Source organism: Octopus sinensis, linkage group LG8 (genome assembly GCF_006345805.1).
Source record: "Octopus sinensis linkage group LG8, ASM634580v1, whole genome shotgun sequence".
NCBI lineage: Eukaryota > Metazoa > Mollusca > Cephalopoda > Octopoda > Octopodidae > Octopus > Octopus sinensis.
The window spans coordinates 78056381-78077510 of NC_043004.1; the positions used below are offsets into that span (position 1 = coordinate 78056381).

Consider the following 21130-nt stretch of genomic DNA (forward strand, 5'->3'; position numbering starts at 1 on the left):
CCCCACCAAAAAATAATGTAATTAAAATAATGTATTACAGACCCTTGTGTGGAGCAGTGATATCCACAAGTGTGCCATAACCAGGAAGAAAATTCTTAACAAGAAGAGTGGCAGTGACGCCACAATTCTGATTTTCTCGAGTTGAAGAATTGTTGTTGTTATACATCCAGTCATATCTTTTATCCCTGATTGAAATCCTATTGGAAATCAGAGCAGCCAGTTTAGCTAGGAATCCAAGAGACAGAGAATGAGAGAGAGAAGACTAAACCTTCACAGAGAAACTGTATGAGCACCTCAAGTTGATAATAAACTATATATTTTGATAGCAAGTAAAAAATGCCATGCCCCCATCACTATAAATAAATGAACTAGTCTGCTCATATCAGCTGCTGGCAGCAAACACATTCTCTCTGAGAGTGAGAGAGTGAGAGAGAGAGAGAAACAAAAGGCAGAGAGGAAATGGATGAGGGTTACTTTTGGGACAACCATGAGAAAAGCAGAACTTAAAAAGATGAGCATCTCATTGGTTGCACTGTTAGCATCTGGTAGGTATCCAACCAGGCACCTCACCCCACCCTCCGTCTCTCTCTCTCTCTCTCTCTCTCTACCATTAAATCTTTCTCCTTGGTTTCACCAACCACTTCACTCACAAACAAGTTCTTTTCATATCAGTGAAGAGCTGTAAAAAAACAAACCAACTGCAGAGGAGAAGAAATGAATAAAAAAAAAAAACACCCACAAAAACCAATAGAAATATCTACATAAATAAACATTATCTTACATTAGAGAAATATCTTTAACCTTTTACTTGCTACAGTTGTAGGACAGTAGCCATGCTGGGGCACCAACTTGGAGGGTGTAGTCAAACACATTGACCCCCAATACTTGTTTTAAGCCTGATAATTATTTTATCAGTTTCTTTTGGCAAACCACTAAGTTACATGGACAGAAACAAACAAACACCAATTGTCAAAAGAGGGGACAAACACACACATCATCATCATTTAACGTCTGTTGTCCAAGCTGGTATCTGTTGGATGGTTTGACCAGGGATGGTAGTTTCTACAGCTGGATGCCCTTCCTAACGTCAACCACTCCGAGAGCGTAATGGGTGCTTTTACATACCACTGGCACAGGTGCCATTTGCATGACACTGGTATCTGCCGTGACTGCAATTTTGCTAGGTTTATTGGGTCTTTTTCTCAAGCAGGACATAACTTAAATTGAAGTTTTGTTAGAATATGAAATACTGCATTATTTACCCCGAGAGAACCTCTCATAAACACTCATGGTGCATAAAGGCACTAAAAACCATATCATTAACAGATTGTGTGCTTTTATTTGCCACAATTCCTTATGAGATTTTTCTCTCAAGGTAAGTAATGCAGTGTCCAGTATTCTAGCACAAACCCCCCACATTAATATTGTATTCAATTTATTTCAAAGGCTGATGGTTCTATATTATCAACAGAGGAACCATATTGGTATAAGACTAATAATCCTTATTGATTCTGTGACTCAACTTTGATGGTAAAGTATCGTAAAATCTTGATGTGAATTTGTGTTGGACCTCATTTCTAGTTTCAAAACTTGACTTGTCTTGCTAAGTGTCGGTGGGGTTAAAAACCGTAACATCTCTGGTTCAATCCTATGGTGCCACACAACTTGGAGGCCTTCTAATATAGCCCAAGGCTGGATTTGGTGGTCAAAGACTGCAAGAATTTCAGTGTGTGTGTGTGTGTGTTAAATTGATGCTGCCTGACCCCCCCCCCCCCCCCCACTGAGCTGGTGGAACATAAAAAGCACCAAATGAGTGTGGTTGATGCCAGTGCCGCCTGACTGGCACCTGTACCAGTGGCACGTAAGAAGCAGCCACTACACTCTTGGAGTGGTTGGCATTAGGAAGGGCATCAAGCTGTAGAAACCTTGCCAGAACAGAATGGAGACTGGTGCAGCCTCCCAACTTGCCAGTCCTCAGTCAAACCGTCCAACCCATGCCAGCATGGAAAACAGACATTAAACGATGATGATGACTGCTTCTGTCCTTATCAGTTATTATATACGTCAGTGTTGGGCTTCCACACAGTTTCCGTTTCTGTCTACCAAATTCACTCACATGGCATTGGTCCACCTGGGGCTCTAGTAGAAGATGCTTTGCTGAAGATGCTTTGTTTGATTGTCTGTTGAGCGAAGTGGTCTTTGTCCCACTGTAGTGGGAGAAGTCCGAAACGTGGTCCTTTGCTATTCGTAAGACCTGGAGAAGAGAAAGCACGTCAACCCCCGACACCAAGAGCATCGACAGATGGATGAATGTGCATCCAGGCTCAGTGGTTGTGTAGGAAGTCGGGGACAAAAAACAGGAAAAAAGAGTGAGAGTAAGTTGGGGCGAAAGAGTACAACAGGGGTTGCTACCACCCTCGTGGAGCTTTAGGTGCTTTCGCTCAATAAACACACACAATGCCCGGTCTGGGAACTGAAACCGCAATCCTCCGACCGCGAGTTCGCTGCCCTAACCACTGGGCCATTGCGCCTCCACTGCTGAAGATGCTGCACAGTAGTATTGAACCCCAAACCAGGTGGTCACAAAACAAACTTCTTAACCACACTGTCACACCTGTACCTATAAATACAGGTATATTTTCAGGTATATTTGTTTTATTTATTTTTATGTTTCTCTTTTGTGTTATTGTTTTATTTTATCCTTCAAAACTACAAACAACACACAAAACAATGTCTCTTATCAATTAATCAACAATAACAATAACGAAGTATCGAAGTGCACTGATGATAAATTTAGATTGGAATGACCAAAACCAGCCTGGAACACAATGACATGATTAGAATTTGATTGGTGCCAACCTGTAAACGATATTACAGGTGCAGATTAACTTGGAATATCGCATATCAAAGCTGCTATGCTTTAACAGTTCTACTGCTTGGTGAAGGATTGAGATTCCTGGCACACTTGTCTGCTAACAGCGACACCAATATGGTTGGTAAAGAACTCTCTCACAGAAAAAAAGTGGTTCCATTCTCTAAAAAAAAAAATCTTGAACTTTTGTCACTGTTTAAGATGGAGGGGAGGCTTTGTTTGTTTGTGGGGGTGGTTGTTGTTACTGCTGCTGCTGTTGCCAACACTGTCAGCAGCAGCACCACCACCATACCACCATCATGACTACCACCACTGGCACCCCCACCACCACCATTGCCATCACCATACCTACCACTACTACTACTACCACCACCACCACTACCACCACCACCCACTACTAATGCCACTGAAGTCATTCCAATATTTTCATTTAATTAGTAAACAATTTTGATTTTAGTTTCATTAACGCCGATCTTATCCCTTGTTTTAAATAAGCATGCAAGGAATTTTCTTTCAATTCTATTTCTATGTGCTTTCTATTTGTAGATAAAATCAGCATTTGTGTATGAAGAATATTTTTGTGGACCCAGGAGAAGAAAAATAAATTCATAAAATTGTTCAGCAGATTATGAAGGAAAGAAAGAGAAAAGAGAAAATTAGGGAACTTTGATTACAATGAAATCATAGCTCATTGGGGTAATTAACAAAGAAAGCCAATTGAAAATATATCAATTATTGATTGGAATTATTGCCTTACTAATTTCATAAAAGTATATTTTAAAATAAAAAAAAAAAGTGGGGAGAGGGTAGGAACTGAGAAATCAATCAATCTCTAGTAATGTTCAATAGAGGTTGAACATTTTACCTGAAAGCTCGTTGTCTCTAAAAACAGGTGAGAGTTTCTGTTCCAGATAAAATCTGCATGAGTCATCATACTTGCAGCTTCAACATGTAAACTGCAGAAGTGGGAATGATTCTTAGAGGTGATTGTACGGGGAGTTGAGGTGACTGTATGGAGAGTAGAGGGGAAACCAGTTGAATGTAGATTGTTGTTTTGCTACAACAAATTCACTTACATGTTTCATAATAAATCTGAGAGACACAGAGAGAACATGTGTGTGTGTGTGTGTGTGTGTGCATGTGTGTGTGATCGTGTTTGTCTCTCCTCCACTGCCAGGCAACCTATGTTGGTTTGTTTATGTCTTCCTAACTTACCGATTCATGGAAAAGTGACTGATAGAATAAGTGACAGACTTTAACAAAAAGGTGGGGTAAAAAAGAAGTATTGGCGTTGATTTGTTCAACTAAATCCTTTGAGGCAGTGCTCCAGCATGGCCACAACCCAATGACTGATATATGTTAAAAGACAGTTACAGCAGAATCCAGTGTGTATATATCCACATTGATCAGACAACTTCAGTTGTTGTCTTACATTGTTAACTGATATTAACACACCAACATGTGTGTCTATACACATGCATAGAAACACACACACACACACACTATATATATATATATATATATATATATATATATATATATATATATATATATATATAGGTGCAAGAGTGGCTGTGTGGTAAGAAGCTTGCTTCCCAACCACATGGTTCCAGGTTCAGTCCCACTGCATGGCACCTTGGGCAAGTGTCTTCTACCTTGTGAGTGGATTTGATAGATGGAAACTGAAAGAAGCCTGTTGTGCATATATACATATACACACACACACACACACACACTTTTGGAGTGGTTGGCGTTAGGAAGGACATCCAGCTGTAGAAACTTTGCCAGATCAAATTGGAGTCTGGTGCAGCCTTCTGGCTTGCCAGGCCTCAGTCTAACAATCCAACCCATGTCAGCATGGAAAGCAGACGTTAAACAACAATGATATATATATATATATATATATATATATATATATATATATATATACTAGGCTTACAAAGAATAAGTCCTGGGGGCGATTTGTTTGGCTAAAGGTGGTGCTCCAGCATGGGCACAGTCAAATGACTAAAAGAATATATATATATGATGATGATGATGCGTAGATATTATTATTGTGTGAGACATGCCTAAGAGATGAAAAATAGTGGGAAACAATTTATTGCAGAGTAATTGCATACCAAAGCATTTATTAACCATTACAGGTGTTTCATTTGATAATAGGAGCTACAAAATTGTACATGTAGGACAAACATGTAAGATATCATCTATTAGAAATTCTTGAAACAAATATTTATACACACACACAGACATGCGTGTACACACAGGAGGCTTCTTTCAGTTTCCCTTTACTAAATCAATTTGCAAAGCTTCATTCATGAAGAAAAGCCAAGCTATATATATATGTATAGGGCGGCGAGCTGGCAGACACGTTAGCGCACCGGGCGGAATGCTTAGCGGTATTTCGTCTGTCGTTACGTTCTGAGTTCAAATTCCGCCGAGGTCGACTTTGCCTTTCATCCTTTCGGGGTCGATAAATAAAAGTACCAGTTTCGCACTGGGGTTGATGTAATCGACTTAATCCGTTTGTTTGTCCTTGTTTGTCCTCTCTATGTTTAGCCCCTTGTGGGTAGTAAAGAAATATATATATATGTATAGGTGTGTGGATACACATCTCACATAGGCATAGCTGTGGCTGTGTGGTAAGAAGTTTGCTTCCCAACCACATGGTTCTTGGTTCAGTCCAACAGTGTGGTACCTTGGGTAAGTGTCTTCCACAATAGCCTCAGACCAACCAGAACCTTGTGACCAGATTTGGCAGACGGAAACTGAAAGAAGCCCATTGCATTTATGTGTGTGTGTGTGTGTGTGTCTTTGTGTTTGTCCCCACCACCATTTGACAATCAATGCTGGTTTATTTATGTCCCTGTAACTTAGTGGGTCACCAAAGTGACCTGTAGAATATGTAGCAGGCTTAAAAGAGAAGTACTGGGGTCAGTCTTTGCAAGCAGTAAATGTGCAGACAAGGGGTTCCCTCAAATGCTGGGGGAAGGGGTCAAGAGAAGTAGTAGATAGCTTCTGATACCTGGGAGACTAGTTTAGCAGTGGGGGAGTAAGTTCTGAAAGCATAGTTGCTAGAATAAGAACGGACCAGGCAAAGTTCAGAGAGTTTGTACCTTTGTTGGTAACTAAGGGCCTCCCCCTCAGAGAGGAAGGCAGACTGTATGATGGCCATGTACATACAGCTATGCTACATGGCAGTGAAACATGGGCTTCGACTGCAGAGGACTTGTGAAGGCTTGAAAGAAATGAAGCTAGCATACTCTGCTGAATGGTAATGCCAGTGTGCATGCTCAACAGAGTGTAAATGATTTGAGGAAAACTGGGTATGAGAGGCATCAGATGTTGTGGGCAAGAGAGAAGACTGTGCTGGTTTGGTCATGTGATGATGCATATGGATGAGGACAGCTGTGTAAAGAAGTGCTGAACTCTGACAGTTTGTTTGTTGAGCGAAATGGTCTTTGTCCCAGAGCAAGATCGCGGTCTGTAGTGGGAGAAGTCCGAAACGTGGTCCTTTGCTATTCGTAAGACCTAGAGAAGAGAAAGCAGGTCAACCTCTGATACCGAGAGCATTGACGGATGGATGAATGTGCATCCAGGCTCAGTAGTTGCGTAGGAAGTCGGGGACAAGAAACAGGAAGTAAGAGTGAGAGAAAGTTGAAGTGGAAGGGTACAACAGGAGTCGCCACCATCCCCTGCCAGAGCCTCATGGAGCTTTAGGTGTTTTCACTCAATAAACACACACAGCGCCCGATCTGGGAATCGAAAACACAATCCTCCGAACGCGAGTCCGCTGCCCTAACCACTGGGCCATTGCGCCTCCACAACTCTGACAGTAGAGGGCGACTGTGGAAGGGATAGACCCAGGAAGACAAGGGATGAAGTGGTGCAAAAGGATCTTTGGACACTGGGCCTCACTGAGGAAATGATAAGGGACCAGGAGTTGTGGTGAGTTGCTGTGAAGGCATGTCAAGCTAAGTAAAATTGGTGTTTTCCACACATACAGGCTTGTCCTTCACATGTGCTGGTGCCACATAAAATGCACCTGTCCCAAGCACACACGCTGGTGCTGCAGAGATACACCCATGCTGGTGGCACGTAAAAGGCACCCAGCACACCCTGCTAAGTGGTTGGCATTAGGAAGGGCATCCAGCCATAGAAACCATGCCACAACAGGCAATTGGAGTATAGACAGCTCCCTGCTAGCCACCTAGATATCAAACCATCCAACCCATGCCAACATGAGAAATGGACATTAAACAATAATGATGAACTAAAAAACTCTTCATGATAGTGCCCCAGCATGGCCACAGTCTAATGACTGAAACAAGTGAAACGATCTCCTTATGAATAGCTAGGTGTGTCACTGTCATACGAGCAGTATAATTCATTTCCAATCTTCTCCAACAACATGTCTGGCCACGGGGAAGTATTAGGCTGCATTTCCAAAGCCAATATTAAGATAAATGAAGTGAAACAACACAAGACCATTAAAATCAGAAGCAGGTTCATAATGTTAGAAGACAAGGACCGAATACCTTCTTGTCTGCAATGCACAACACCCTCTGCTGATGTGGTGCAGTCTGGTCAGTTTGAAATACTTCACTAACGTTTATTGGTGGAACTATCAGCAGAATTTAAAATTTAAATTTTACAATCAATACCAAACACACACCTCCACACATATATAGGTGCATACACTCATATACACACATAGAAGCACACACAGATACACACATATACATAGATACACACACACACATCTGGTTTTATATATGGAAGTTCCCTTTGAAGTTTACCTCTTCTCCAAGAGAATGTTTAAACTAACGTTTAATTGCATTTCGTTATTGGATGCAAATATTCATTTGCAATGTTCGATTCTATGTTATTAAGTACATTTTTAAACAGAAAAATAACACAATATATAATTTTTTTTTTATATAGTTGATTCAGAAAGCAAAAAAATACATTCTATATTTACCATTTTCAGAAAATATTGAATATTTCATATATAAAAATTGGAAAACAGTTTTTGTTTTTAATTAAAAATATTTTTTAAAATAGTCAATAAAAAACACATTTTCCAACCATTCCAAAGACTTCGATAAACAAGTAAATTCCAGTGAAATGGTTCTAAATGGTCTTCTGTAACCACAACCAACTCACATTAACTAACTCCCATTTTCATATTGCTTTGCAAGTCATTTTTAGCAAATACATCGATAAAAATAATAAAGTCAATAAATAAACAAATGAATGATAAACATTTATAGAATGTTCAGTTGTTTAAAATGGAGAAAATGTGGTCAAGAACAGCGAAAAGTCATCACCATCATCATCATCATCATTTGACTGTTTGCTTGTCCAAAGAATTTTTGTCCTAATAGTTTGTCCTAATAGTTTGTCCTAAACATCCATTGCTTGTTCACAGACTTTTGGCCTTAGGAGCTTAATTTGGTTTTGTTGGTGGGTAGTAGTGTTGGTACTCTAGGCACAAGGCCAGAAATTTTTGGGGGAAGGACCACATGATTAGATCGACCCCAGTATGCAACTGGTACTTAATTTATCAACTCCAAAAGGATGAAAGGCAAATCAACCTCGGCGGAATTTGAACTCAGAATGTAAAGACAGACGAAATACCGCCAAGCATTTCGCTCGGCGTGCTAACGTTTCTGCCAGCTCACCGCCTCCAAAGAAAGCTAGAAGAATATTGAGTGAAACTTAGTAACCAGTTGAATTAGTAAGTGTGGCCACATTTCAGTGTGTGTGGGGGGGGGGGCAGTGTACAATTTGCCCTTCAAGAGGAAGGCCCTTGATGCGCATTGTCTCCTGATGACCCCCATAAACTTGCTAGCATCCAGTATGCAGTGCTTTCAACTGGTAGCACTTGCAAGTTGTTTGCAAAAAATCTTAGATGATGAAGAATATATTGTCTAGAGACCTGAAATTATCAGTCAAGTGACCTGTGCATCACATATGATATATATATATATATATATATATATATATAAGAGCAAGCATGGCTGTGTGGTAAGTAGCTTGCTTACCAACCACATGGTCATGGGTTCAGTCCCACAGTGTGACACCTTGGGCGAGTGTCTTCTACTATAGCCTTAGGCCAACCAAAGCCTTGTGAGTTGATTTGTAGCAGTGGCAATCATGAAATCAGCAAGTAAATCACAAGACCCCCTCCACAGAGTGGAAAGCATCTTGGAATGTAAGAGAAATCACTATCTATCTATCTATCTATCTATCTATCTGTCTGTCCATCTATTTATCTTTCTGTCTATCTGTCTCTCTGTCTATCTATCTATCTCTTTATCTCTGTCTATATATCCCTCTATCAATCTATCTATCTATTTTTCTCTCTGTCTATTTATCTCACTATTTATCCCTCTGTCTATCTATCTTTCTCTCTATCTACCTCCCTCACTCTCTATCTATCTATCTCCCTATCTATCTATCTTATCTATCTATCTATCTCCCTCCCTCTATCTATCTATCTATCTATCTATGTATCCATCCAGCTCTTCCCTGTATCATTAGTTTCCTAAGTCTTTATAAGTCCTGTACATGACAGATATTAAAAAAATGCTACAGTTCTAGAAAAGCTGAAAGTAGAAAGACACCCATTGCAGGGTATCAAGTCCACAAAGCTTATCCTATTTTGGACATATACTGTGGCAGTAATCATTGTCCTAAACAATCCTGACAGAGAGCATGGCAGGGAAAGGAGCAAAGGACCCTCTGGAAAACAAGAGCCTGCCTGTATGCAGTTCTGAACAGAGGGAACTAAAATATCTTGGCACATCGACTCCTGAACACAGACAGGGCACCCAGGCTGATTATATATACGTGCACACACACGCACACACATACACACACATGCCATCATCATGATTGTGATCATCATCATTTGAAATCTGTATTTCCCATGCTGACATGGGTTGGATGGTTTAACAGGAGCTGGCAAGCCAGAGAGTTGCACCAAGCTCCAATTATCTGTTGTGACAAGGTTTCTGCAGCTTGATGCCCTTCCCAACCACTTCACAGAATGTACCAGGTGCTTTTTATGTGGCACCAGCATTTATGTGGAGCCAGCAATATGTATATATAGTCAAGGTGGTGAGCTGGCAGAAACGTTACGTTCTGAGTTCAAATTCCACCAAGGTCGACTTTGCCTTTCATCCTTTTGAAGTCGATTAAGTAAGTACCAGTTACACACTGGGGTTGATGTAACAACTTAATCCCTTTGTCTATCCTTGATTGTCCCCTCTGTGTTTAGCCCCCTGTGGGCAATAAAGAAATAAGTATGTATATATAGTCATTAGATCCCTGTAACATCATGCAATAAAGTCTTCCCTGATCATCTGTTGTAACTAAGCATTTAATAGCACTTGAAACAGCCAATGCAGAGTTTCAAACAACCACAATGGCGAAACGTGTGTAGGGACAAATGATATAAGCTTGTGTTTATCATAATTCCTCCTACATTTGCTCTGTATATCATAACAAGTAATACATGTAAAGTCAATGCTAAACACTCCATACTGGATGCAGATAATCTACGTGGAACTTTAAACTTAACAAAATACTCAGCCTCTCTCTCATCATCATCATCATCATCATCATCATGCACACACACACATAGCAATTTTTTGCTGCTGCTGATGATGATTTACTAGTTACATCGAAACTGCATTTCATTATTCAGAAGAATTATCTATGACAAGCAAACAAGAATTCAGAACTGCAAAGAACACCATCACATATCTTAACAACAACAACAACAACAACACTAATCAATATTTAAGATTACAAATCATGAAATCCTGAACTGCCAATACAATGTTATTGAATATAGAAATGTCAGCCTCCAACCATTAAGACTTCAGTTCTAACAAGGAACATACAATCAATCTTTATGCATCAAAAGATTAACTTCGAAATTATCCCAAACCACTAATTCCTAGATTTTCGTCGAAATTCAATTTATTTCAAAGGCTGATGGTTCTATATTATCAACAGAGGAACCATATCGGTATAAGACTAATAATCCTTATTGATTCTGTGACTCAACTTTGATGGTAAAGTATCATAAAGTCTCGATGCGAATTTGTGTTGGACCTCATTTCTAGCTTCAAAACTTCACTTGTCTTGCTAAGTGTCTGTGGGGTTAAAAAATTTGATTCCCAAACCATAACATCTCTGGCTCAATCCTATGGTGCCACAGACCTTGGAGGCTTTCTAATATAGCCCAAGGCTGGATTTGGTAGTCAAAGACTGCAAGAAGTGCAGTGTGTGTTTGTGTATGTTAAATAAAATCTGACAACAAAGCCAAGGCAGTGTGAACTTTCTAGGACATTTTATAAAGAGAAGGATAGTCTTACAGCTGTTTCAGGGATATAAAGATATCCCATCATCAGAGACGATATGTGAGAGTTAAATAGAAGGAAATAGCAAAGGTTAATATAAGAAGTTATTTTGGAAAGGGTGAGATATAAGAAGTATAAAGGTTAATATAAGAATAAAAATAAAGATATATGTTGGATGTTAAAGCTGCTGTTCCATTATCCAAGGAATGGGTAGAGAGGCTTCTTGTCCGTGGTATGTAAATTCTGATAGAAGTTTATATTTTATATTAATGGATAGCGTGCAGATATTAATTCCATGTGCTGTTCATTCAAAGGGATCTTGTAGTATAAAAAAACGACCTGTATTAGACTCCTCACTCATACTGGGAGTCTAACAGTGATCCTTCCATAACATTTACATAGCCTTATCTGCTTTTTGGGTCTTCTATCTACAAAACCTTTTTTTATTTTTGCTCTCTGCTTATTTCTGCGTTCCTTTCTGTTGAAGAGCTTAGGCTTTCTCACTACCCAAGCGTTAAACTAATACATCTGTTTGTTGTTTACACACCTGTCTTCGTCTTTTGTTTTGTTTTTTGTAAATTGCAACCATACACACACACACACATACACTGTCTACAGCAAGAAATTTCTGTTGAAGAGCTTAGGCTCGAAACATAAAAGACTTTCTCACTTCCCAAGCATTAGGAAGGGCATCCAGTTGTAGAAACTATGCCAAAACTGAGAGCAGAGCTTAGTGCTGTCCTTCGGTCAAACTGTCCGACCCATGCCAGCATGGAAAACAGATATTAAATGTTGATGATGATTATACACACACCCACACACAGGTGCAGGTGTGGCAAGAAGCTTGCTTACCAACCACAGGGTTCCGGGTTCAGTCCCACTGCATGGCACTTTGGGCAAGTGTCTTCTTCTGTAGCCTTAGGCCAACCAAAGCCTTGAGAGTGGATTTGGCAGGCAGAAACTGGAAGAAGTCCGTTTTGTGTGTGTGTGTGTGTGTGTGTGTGTGTGCCATCATCGGTTGACAACCGATGTTGGTGTGTTTATGTCCCTTTCATTTCCTGGCATAAAGCTCCCTCTCTAGGGATTCTTAGTCTTGCAAACTGCATGGCAACCTAACAAGTGCTGGGGCCACATTAAAAGCACCCAGGACACTCTGTAAAGTGACTGGGGTTAGGAAGGGCCTCCAGCCATAGAACCTGTGGCACAATACAGGCCTTGGGCCCATTAGAGCCTGTCAAACTGTCTAAACCATGCCATCATGCAACATGGGCATTAAATGATAATGATGATGATGGTGGTGATGAAGTACACATACTCACACACATATTGTTGTCCATGTTTAATATACATAAATACACCTTGTCCCCATGCACATACATACCCACCACCCTATGCAGTTAGAGAGAGAGAGAGAGAGAGAGAGAGAGAGAGAGAGAGAGTTGTAGAGTGACAGAGTACTGTGAAAGGAAGTGTATTATCAAGAGATGCTGTGGCTTTATTATTATTATGTTGGTCAAATATTCTGTCTGTGAAATCAACATAAATCTGTATACAGACTCTGTGTGTGTGTGTGTGTGTGTGTGTGTGTGTGTGTGTGTGTGTGTGTGTGTGTGTGTGTGTGTGTGTGTGTGGTGTGTGTGTGTGTGTATGTGTTTATATGTAGAGAGATGTGTAAGGTGGCAGAGATAACAAGATGTACGGCCATACTTTAGAGACTATAGACACACACACACACACACACACAGAAACACAGACACACACTTTCATGATTAAGTAAATATATCTGTATCATGTGTGTGTGTGTAGGTAGGTAGGAGCTATTACTTTATTGAGATTAAAAAGCAAACTGTATTATCTCTTGAAAATAATGCATTTCATCCATTTCTGGGAAAAAGATCAATAAACAGACAAATATGTGTATCGTTGAGAACAATAATTATAAATTGCTAAGATAATCAAAGTAAAAGTGGGATGAAGTCAACGAGAAGCCAATATGACTTCATCAATGAACAGAGAAGAAGAGAGATCTATTTTTATTCTCATCGTTCAGTCACATCACAATGGCTAAACTTTTGACTTTCAACAGCATCTTCTTTACAGCAACATAAAGACAAGACTAAGAAGATGTCAGTCAAATATCGAGCAATTATTTTGCAGAGTGGAAATCTAAGAAAACCATCATCATCCTCATTTAATGTCTGTTTTTCCATGCTGGCATGAGTTGGACAGTTTGACAGGAGCTGGCACGGCTGGAAAGCTGCACCAGGCTCCAGCTGTCTGCTTTGGCATGGTTTCTAGAGTTGGGTGCCGTTCCTAATGCCCACCACTTTACAGAGTGTGGACTGGGTGATTTTTTAAAAATGGTTGAAACAAAGGAAAAGAAAGACATACAAGTTCTTCTTTCTTTAGGCTGCGGAAGAACCATTGTTGATGTCTCCATCTCCTACAAGAGATGTGGAGGTTGATGTGGCTAAGTGTATAGCTTAACCCATTAGCATTTAAACTGGCAATATCAGGCCCAAATATTCTACCTATTCTATGCTCAAGCTTGTCAGGTTTGGCCTCTCACATCTGCTCTACAATTTTATTCAAACAAACAATCACATCATAGAAATCTCAAAGCTACATGAATAAATAATCATTTTGCAGAATAATACTAAAGGGTTAATCTTCCGCAAGATGGCGTGTCATCACCACCATCATCACCACCATTTAGTGTCCATTTTCAATGCTGGCTTGGGTTGGATGGTTTGACAGGAACCAAGAGACCCACAGGGCTCTGTTGAGCTCCAATGTCTGCTTTGGCATGGTTTCTGTGGCCAGATACACTTCTTAATGCCAACCACTTTACAAAGAGTACTCAGTGCCTCTTTTGTGCCACTGGCATTTATAGGGAGGGTCGCCAAGCAACTTACAGGATGGAAAAAGAACTGGGAAAGGAAAAAGAAAAAAGTTCTGTCAGCTAAATGGGGGAGTATCTGAGAAGTGGGTGGTTTTATGTCAGGTGTTGAGAGGTTAATTTAAGACAGAAGGACAAACTCAGGTGTCTTTCTATAGAGATACATGATTACCAAATATTTGATATGGGTGTGTGGAAACAGTTGGGAAGAAGATAAAAATAGCAGTGATGGGGTGCCAGAGCAAACCCTCATGGTACAAGAAGGTGACCGTAAGATACAGAAAGTAGAATGAAAGTGACAGAAGGAGAAGGTAGGTAGTTTCCTAAGGGCATAAGGGGAGAATGACAGATGGCGCTCATAGGAAAGAAATAGTCAGAGAGAGAACTTCAGAATTTTGCAGTTCTGAGAGGAATTCATTGAGTAAAATGAAGGCCATAGCAATGGTTTGTGATGGGATACAGTGCCTTCCAGCGAGATGCTCTTTCTAACATCAACCACTTTAAAGAGAGTCCTGGGTGCCTTTTTGCATGACAGTGGCACTAGTAAAGTTACCAATTAAATCTGCAAGACAGAAAAGGAATAAGGAAAAAGCCCTCCACAACTAGGTTGCAGGGTGGGGAGTATTTAGGAGAGGGAAAGGGGTTTATGTCAGGTGTTGAGTATGATAGGACAAGCACAGGTATCTTGCTGTCCAGTGATAAGAGGAGACAGAACAGAAATGATGAGAGGAGAAAGATAGGTGTGTTTAGTGGGTTAGGGGGGGGAGGAGATTCTTTTACTTTTACTTGTTTCAGTCATTATTCTTTGTAAGCCTAGTACTTATTCTATTGGTCTCTCTTGCTGAATCACTAAGTGACAGGGACGTAAGCACACCAGCATCGGTTGTCAAGCAATGTTGGGGGGACAAACATACACATACATACATACATATATATACACACACACACACAATAGGCTTCCTTCAGTTTCCGTTTACCAAATGCACTCACAAGGCTTTGGTTGGCCCAAGGCTATAGTAGAAGACACTTTCCCAAGGTGCCACGCAGTGGGACTGAACCTGGAACCGTGTGGTTGGTAAGCAAGCTACTTAGCACACAGCCACTAGGCAGAAACCATTGAAGTAGGGGTAGAAAAGAGAAAGAGAAGGGATCGGCAGATATGTGTGAGTCAGCAGTTGTACTGTGTTGTGGGGTGAAGGGTTTTGCCAATTATTCATACAGCATTTTCTGGACATGGTGAAGAACAGGCATTAGGAAGGGAATCCAGTTGCAGAAACTGGGTTGAAGCAAACACGGGAGCAGGACACAATCGGTAGACACCATAGAGTCAAGTCAAACCGTCCAACTTATGCCAGCATGGATGATAGGTACTAAAAGATGGAGGTGGTTTGGGGAGAGGAGGGGGTGTTGATGACGAGGGTCTATGATGTATGCGTCCAGCAGCTGCAGTGTCCCAGATATGTGAGCACAACACAATGCAGATAAAACAATGAAGTTCAACCTCAATCAATAAGTACAACATAAAACACACACACACACACACACACAGAACATAGATAAAGCAACAAGAGAACCTTTATATGGTCACGTACTCTGCTGGAAATAACAGTCAAATCTCTCTGAAACTATCCTCAAATGTCGGAAAAAAAGGAAATACTGCATCATGTAGAAAAACTAAACCCATTAAGACATGATGGTCATTGTTAGAATGTCTTTAATAATAATATCTGTCCAATTAAACCTGAGTTGCATTTAACTGGACTCTGTGGTGTCTACGGATTGTGTCCTGCTCCCGTGTTTATAAAGTGTATAAAAGGAGATTTATCTTTATTATTATTTTTGCTCAATGGAGAAAATGGGGTTGGGGGAGGTCAGTAAATTTAAACATTTTCATTACCAACTCACAATAAACTTAATAATAATAATAATAATAATAATGATCAAATCACACTCCTCTAGAACTTCACCATTCAAACTGACAGAAAGATAGACGCGAATAGGCCAGACATCATATTGAAAGACTTCAGACAAAAAACATGCCTCCTCATTGATATGACTGTCCCAATCGATATAAACGTATCTGTCAAGACCTACCAAAAACTGAGCAAATATAAAGATCTTGAAATAGAAATTAGCAAAGTGTGAAACCTGAAGACTAAAACAATACCTGTTGTCATAGGTGCCCTAGGGATGATAGCAAAAAGGGTTGATTCCTACCTAGCTCAGATACCAGGAAACCCCAAAATGGCAGAAATTCAAAAAATAGTGCTCATAGGAACTGCCCATATCTTACGTAAAATACTGTCTATGCAATCCCAAATTTTAAAACAAACTCATAATTTTCGTATGTTTTCTTAAACATTCTTTCGAACAACATTATGTACAAAACCAAATATATGGCACGGCATATGGCGTAGTGGTTAAGAGTGTGGGCTACTAACCCCAAGATTCCGAGTTGTGACCTGAATAATAATAATAATAATAATGACAACAACAACATGGAAAAATACCTTAGGAATGAGAACCCAGGTCCAAAATTCCCCCATGACACCTGATGAAGGCTGGAGGGTTTATCAGCCGAAATGTTGTGTTAATAACAAACAAGAGGAGGAAAAATATCTGTCAAATGTAAATAATGTAAATAATTCCTCATCTCTTAAATGTAGAATAACAAAAATTTGTAACTAAATAATAAATCTTGGAGGTACTTATGAGGATGGATGCTAAACTCAAGTTGAGGACAGGAGACTAGTCTATGTCAGATAACACTTCCAGGTGATTTGGTACCTATCCTTGACAAGTGAACTGAGTCATATAAAATCTGCTGCTGTTTGTTTGTTTGTTGAGCGAAGCGGTCTTCGTTCTTGGGAGAAGTCCAAAATGCGGTCCTTTGCTATTCATAAGACCCGCAGAAGAGAAAGCAGGTCAACCCCCACCACTGAGAGCATTGATGGATGGATGAATGTGCATCCAGGCTCAGCGGTTGCGTAGGAGGTTGGGGGACAAGAAACAGGAAGAAAGAGTGAGAGAAAGTTGGAGCGAAAGAGTACAACAGGGGTCACCACCACCCCATGCCGGAGCCTCGTGGAGCTTTAGGTGTTTTCGCTCAATAAACACACACAACGCCCGGTCTGGAAATCGAAACCACAATCCTCCAACCGAGAGTCCACTGCCCTAACCATTGGGCCATTGCACCTCCTGCTGCTGCTGCTGTTACACAATTGGGATGGTCTTCTCTCTGTGTTGCAAGCTACTTGGCAACCTCACAAATGCTGGTGGCACAAAAAGATGCACCCAGTACACACTGTGAAGTGGCTGGCATTAAGAAGGGCATCTGGTCATATAGAAACCATGCCAAGAGCTGACACTGAAGCTTATCGTCATCATCTAATATCCATTTTTCATGCTGGCATGGGTGGACAGCTTGACAGGAACTGCTGAGGCCAGGGCCCACACCAGATTCCATTGTCTGTTTTGGTAAGGTTGCTATGGCTGGATACCCTTCCTAACACCAACCAATCCACAGAGCGCGCTGGGTGCTTTGTACGTGGTACCCACATGGATGCTTCTGCCACATCCAGTCAAACCATCGAACCCATGCCAGCATCGAAAATGGACGTTAAATGACGACAATAACAATATACAACCACCATCAGTAGCAGTATTAATGTTTTAAGAAGTAATTTTCTAAGCTATCATGGTTATGTGCCTGTATGTATTAGACCTTATTCAAGACAATATATCGAAAAGGGTAGAGGTAGACCCAGGAAGACATGGGACGAGGTGGTCTAGTATGACCTTCGTATGCTGAGCCTCACAGGGGCTATGACAAAAGACCGAGACCTCTGGAGATATGCTGTGACTTCGAAGACCCAACAAATGAAGTGAGTCCATGGCTTGCAGGAAGGCCTGCTGTGCTAACCTTGGATTGTAGAGTGATCTACTGTTCTTGAGGAGACCTATTGAGTCAAGTACGTTAACACCAACATCAAAATGAAAGTCAAATGGAAATTGTAGCTAAGATACCCATGCCGGTGACATGTTAAAAGCACCATCCGAACGTGGCAGTTGCCAGCTCCACCTGACTGGCATCCGTGTTGGTGACACGTAAAAGCACCAATTGATCATGGCCATTTGCCAGCCTCATCTGGCCCCTGTGCCAGTGGCACATAAAAAGCACCCACTACACTCACGGAGTGGTTGGCATTAGGAAGGGCATCCAGCTGTAGAAACACTGCCAGATCAGACTGGAGCCTGGTGCAGCCTCCTGGCTTCCCAGACCCTGATCGAACCGTCCAACCCATGCTAGCATGGAAAACGGACATTAAACGATGATGATGATGTTCGCAAGGATGTAGTTACGAGTCTACGAAAAGCATTTCTTGCATGTTCGAAAAACATGAGCCGTAATTTTTTTGTTTTATAGTCTCTGAGAGTGATGCGTGTGTACAGACGTTTGTGGTGCCGAAAATATTGTTTACTTTCGATGAGAAGCAATTTGTTTCAAAATAAACTGGCATCATTCATAAAATAGGTGCTTCCATGGAATTATTGATTTGGCTTGTTATGACAGCCAAATTTCTCTCTGCAAACTTCCGGCCAACTTCGAATTGCAACATTCTATCTTAAGACAACCCATTTTATAATAAGGACAGAATGGTAAAGATTGCTGAAACCACTTGAATGCTTTGTTATAATCAGCTACCATCATGCTAGAGGTCTGCTCAAATTGGCATGATTACCATTATTCCACCACCACATCATCACCGCCAGCAACTTTAATTATATTTCAACAAAATCATACCAATATAAAGAAAAAAAAACAAAACAGGAACAGAAATAAATAATATTTTGCTATTTTTCAAGAAGTAAAATCTAAATCTCATTGCATTGGATGGAAAACATTTCTTTGGATACACTTGTGTCACGTTCCATGCCCAGAGTATGTTAGTAGCTTCTTAGTCTCTCTCTCTCTCTCTCTCTCTCCTCATAGAAAAAAGAGTCGTTGCTGTTGGTGGTGGTGGTCATGGTGATGGTGTGTGCTTTTCTGCAAGAAAATGAAGAAAATCTCTCCATCAAGAAATGCCAACCATTTCAAGCAACTGAAAAACTCACAAGAGCAGCAAAGAATGTGATTTAAATGCTAAAGCATTGACCGAAGTTCTACATTTGATATCTTAAAAAGACTATACATTACATTATTTATCTATTTAGAGATACACACACACACACATTTCTTATCAACAATAATATATATATATATATCAAATATATATACATGCAGACAAATACATAGTTATCAACTATAATATATATATATATATATAGGCGCAGGAGTGGCTGTGTGGTAAGTAGCTTGCTAACCAACCACATGGTTCCGGGTTCAGTCCCACTGCGTGGCATCTTGAGCAAGTGTCTTCTGCTATAGCCCCGGGCCGACCAATGCCTTGTGAGTGGATTTGGTAGACGGAAACTGAAAGAAGCCTGTCGTATATATATATATGTATGTGTGTGTGTGTGTTTGTGTGTCTGTGTTTGTCCCCCTAGCATTGCTTGACAACCGATGCTGGTGTGTTTACGTCCCTGTCACTTAGCGGTTCGGCAAAAGAGACCGATAGAATAAGTACTGGGCTTACAAAGAATAAGTCCCGGGGTCAAGTTGCTCGACTAAAGGCGGTGCTCCAGCATGGCCGCAGTCGAATGACTGAAACAAGTAAAAGAGTAAAGAGTAAAAGAGTATATATATATATATATATATATGTATATACACACACACACACACACACATATGCACATTTCTTATCAACTATGGCGAACACACATACATTCCATATCAACTATGATACATAAATTTGTTTCTTCGACTCTGATGACTTCGGGATCCAGTCTTATCTTGTAATGTTCTAATAAAAGAGGGAAAGCAATTCTCTCCACTTTCCTGCTCTTCTATGTGGACGGAATATTAAGATAGACACAAATCTATGTTTGTTTGTTCATTGAAAATCTTCTTCTCTGTCACAGTAATATATTATATTGGCAATAAGTCAGTTTCATGCATGGATCTATCCCTGATATGGCTTGCAAAGGAAACTGTCTGAAACCAACAATTTTCTATTATTTATTTTGTGATTGGAAAGTTTGGGTTTCATGCCTTCATTAAACTACTTTCCATTATACATACAAATATATATATATATATAATATATATATATATATATATATATATATTCAATGAGAATAGACATTTAATATTTAATTTTCAATATTCCATTTGTTCAATAAGTCAATCAATACTTCATTTCATTTCTTTCTTACTATATATTCTATATCCTATATTAATATTATAAGAATATAAATAAAACATAAAAAGCAGAGTTGGAATTCCCTTGGGTAATATATATATATATGTATATATACTTTATTAAAAGCAGCAGAAATATCACAGAAACTGTTACTCAGAGTCTCACGTTCCAGATTTGTTTCTAACAAAACTGCCCGACGAACAGGAACATGAAACTGAGTAACAGTTTTCGTGATATTTCTGCTGCTTTTAATAAAGCATATTACTCTGCCTCTGGTATTTGAGTACTCTTTTTTCCACCTTGCTTCATATCTATGTGCATACTCCAGTAATATAAGTAAACAGAAAATGGAAAAATATTGATCAACTACAATTGACTGACATCAATTATTTATAAGTTCAATACAAATAGACTGTATCCCACCTAACAGCTGTTTCTGCTTCCAGTGTTATATAGTATTGCCATTGAAAATTCTAAAAATAATATTAATCCTACTTGGTAATAAATCCAATCTGAAACATGGAACATCATCAGAGTGAAGAAAAATACAGACATAAAGGAAGAGAAAAGAAGAGGGGCCTCAAGAGGAAAAGGAAAGGCTTAATATGTTTAAATCACCATTTTGCTTATATATACGAAAACAGATGACCTAGTGGTTAGTGCATTGTGCTTGTGATTGCTG

At 39.9% G+C, this 21130-nt stretch overlaps 1 protein-coding gene across 7 annotated transcripts in view; it reads right to left on the reverse strand.

Annotated features, from left to right (window-relative positions):
• Positions 1–21130, reverse strand: part of LOC115215033 (dystrobrevin beta) — a 412633-nt gene that overhangs the window by 252114 nt on the left and 139389 nt on the right. For 2 of the 7 annotated variants that reach the window (XM_036505499.1, XM_036505498.1), the window contains exon 1: positions 43–305. The exons of 2 other annotated variants lie outside the window; for them this stretch is intronic. In XM_036505499.1, the coding sequence (XP_036361392.1) occupies positions 43–166 (124 nt within the window). In that variant the 5' untranslated portion in view covers positions 167–305. Of the gene's footprint in view, positions 1–42; positions 315–21130 lie in introns of those variants that run through there. 3 more of the 7 variants (XM_036505497.1, XM_036505501.1, XM_036505502.1) reach the window with 3 other exon arrangements.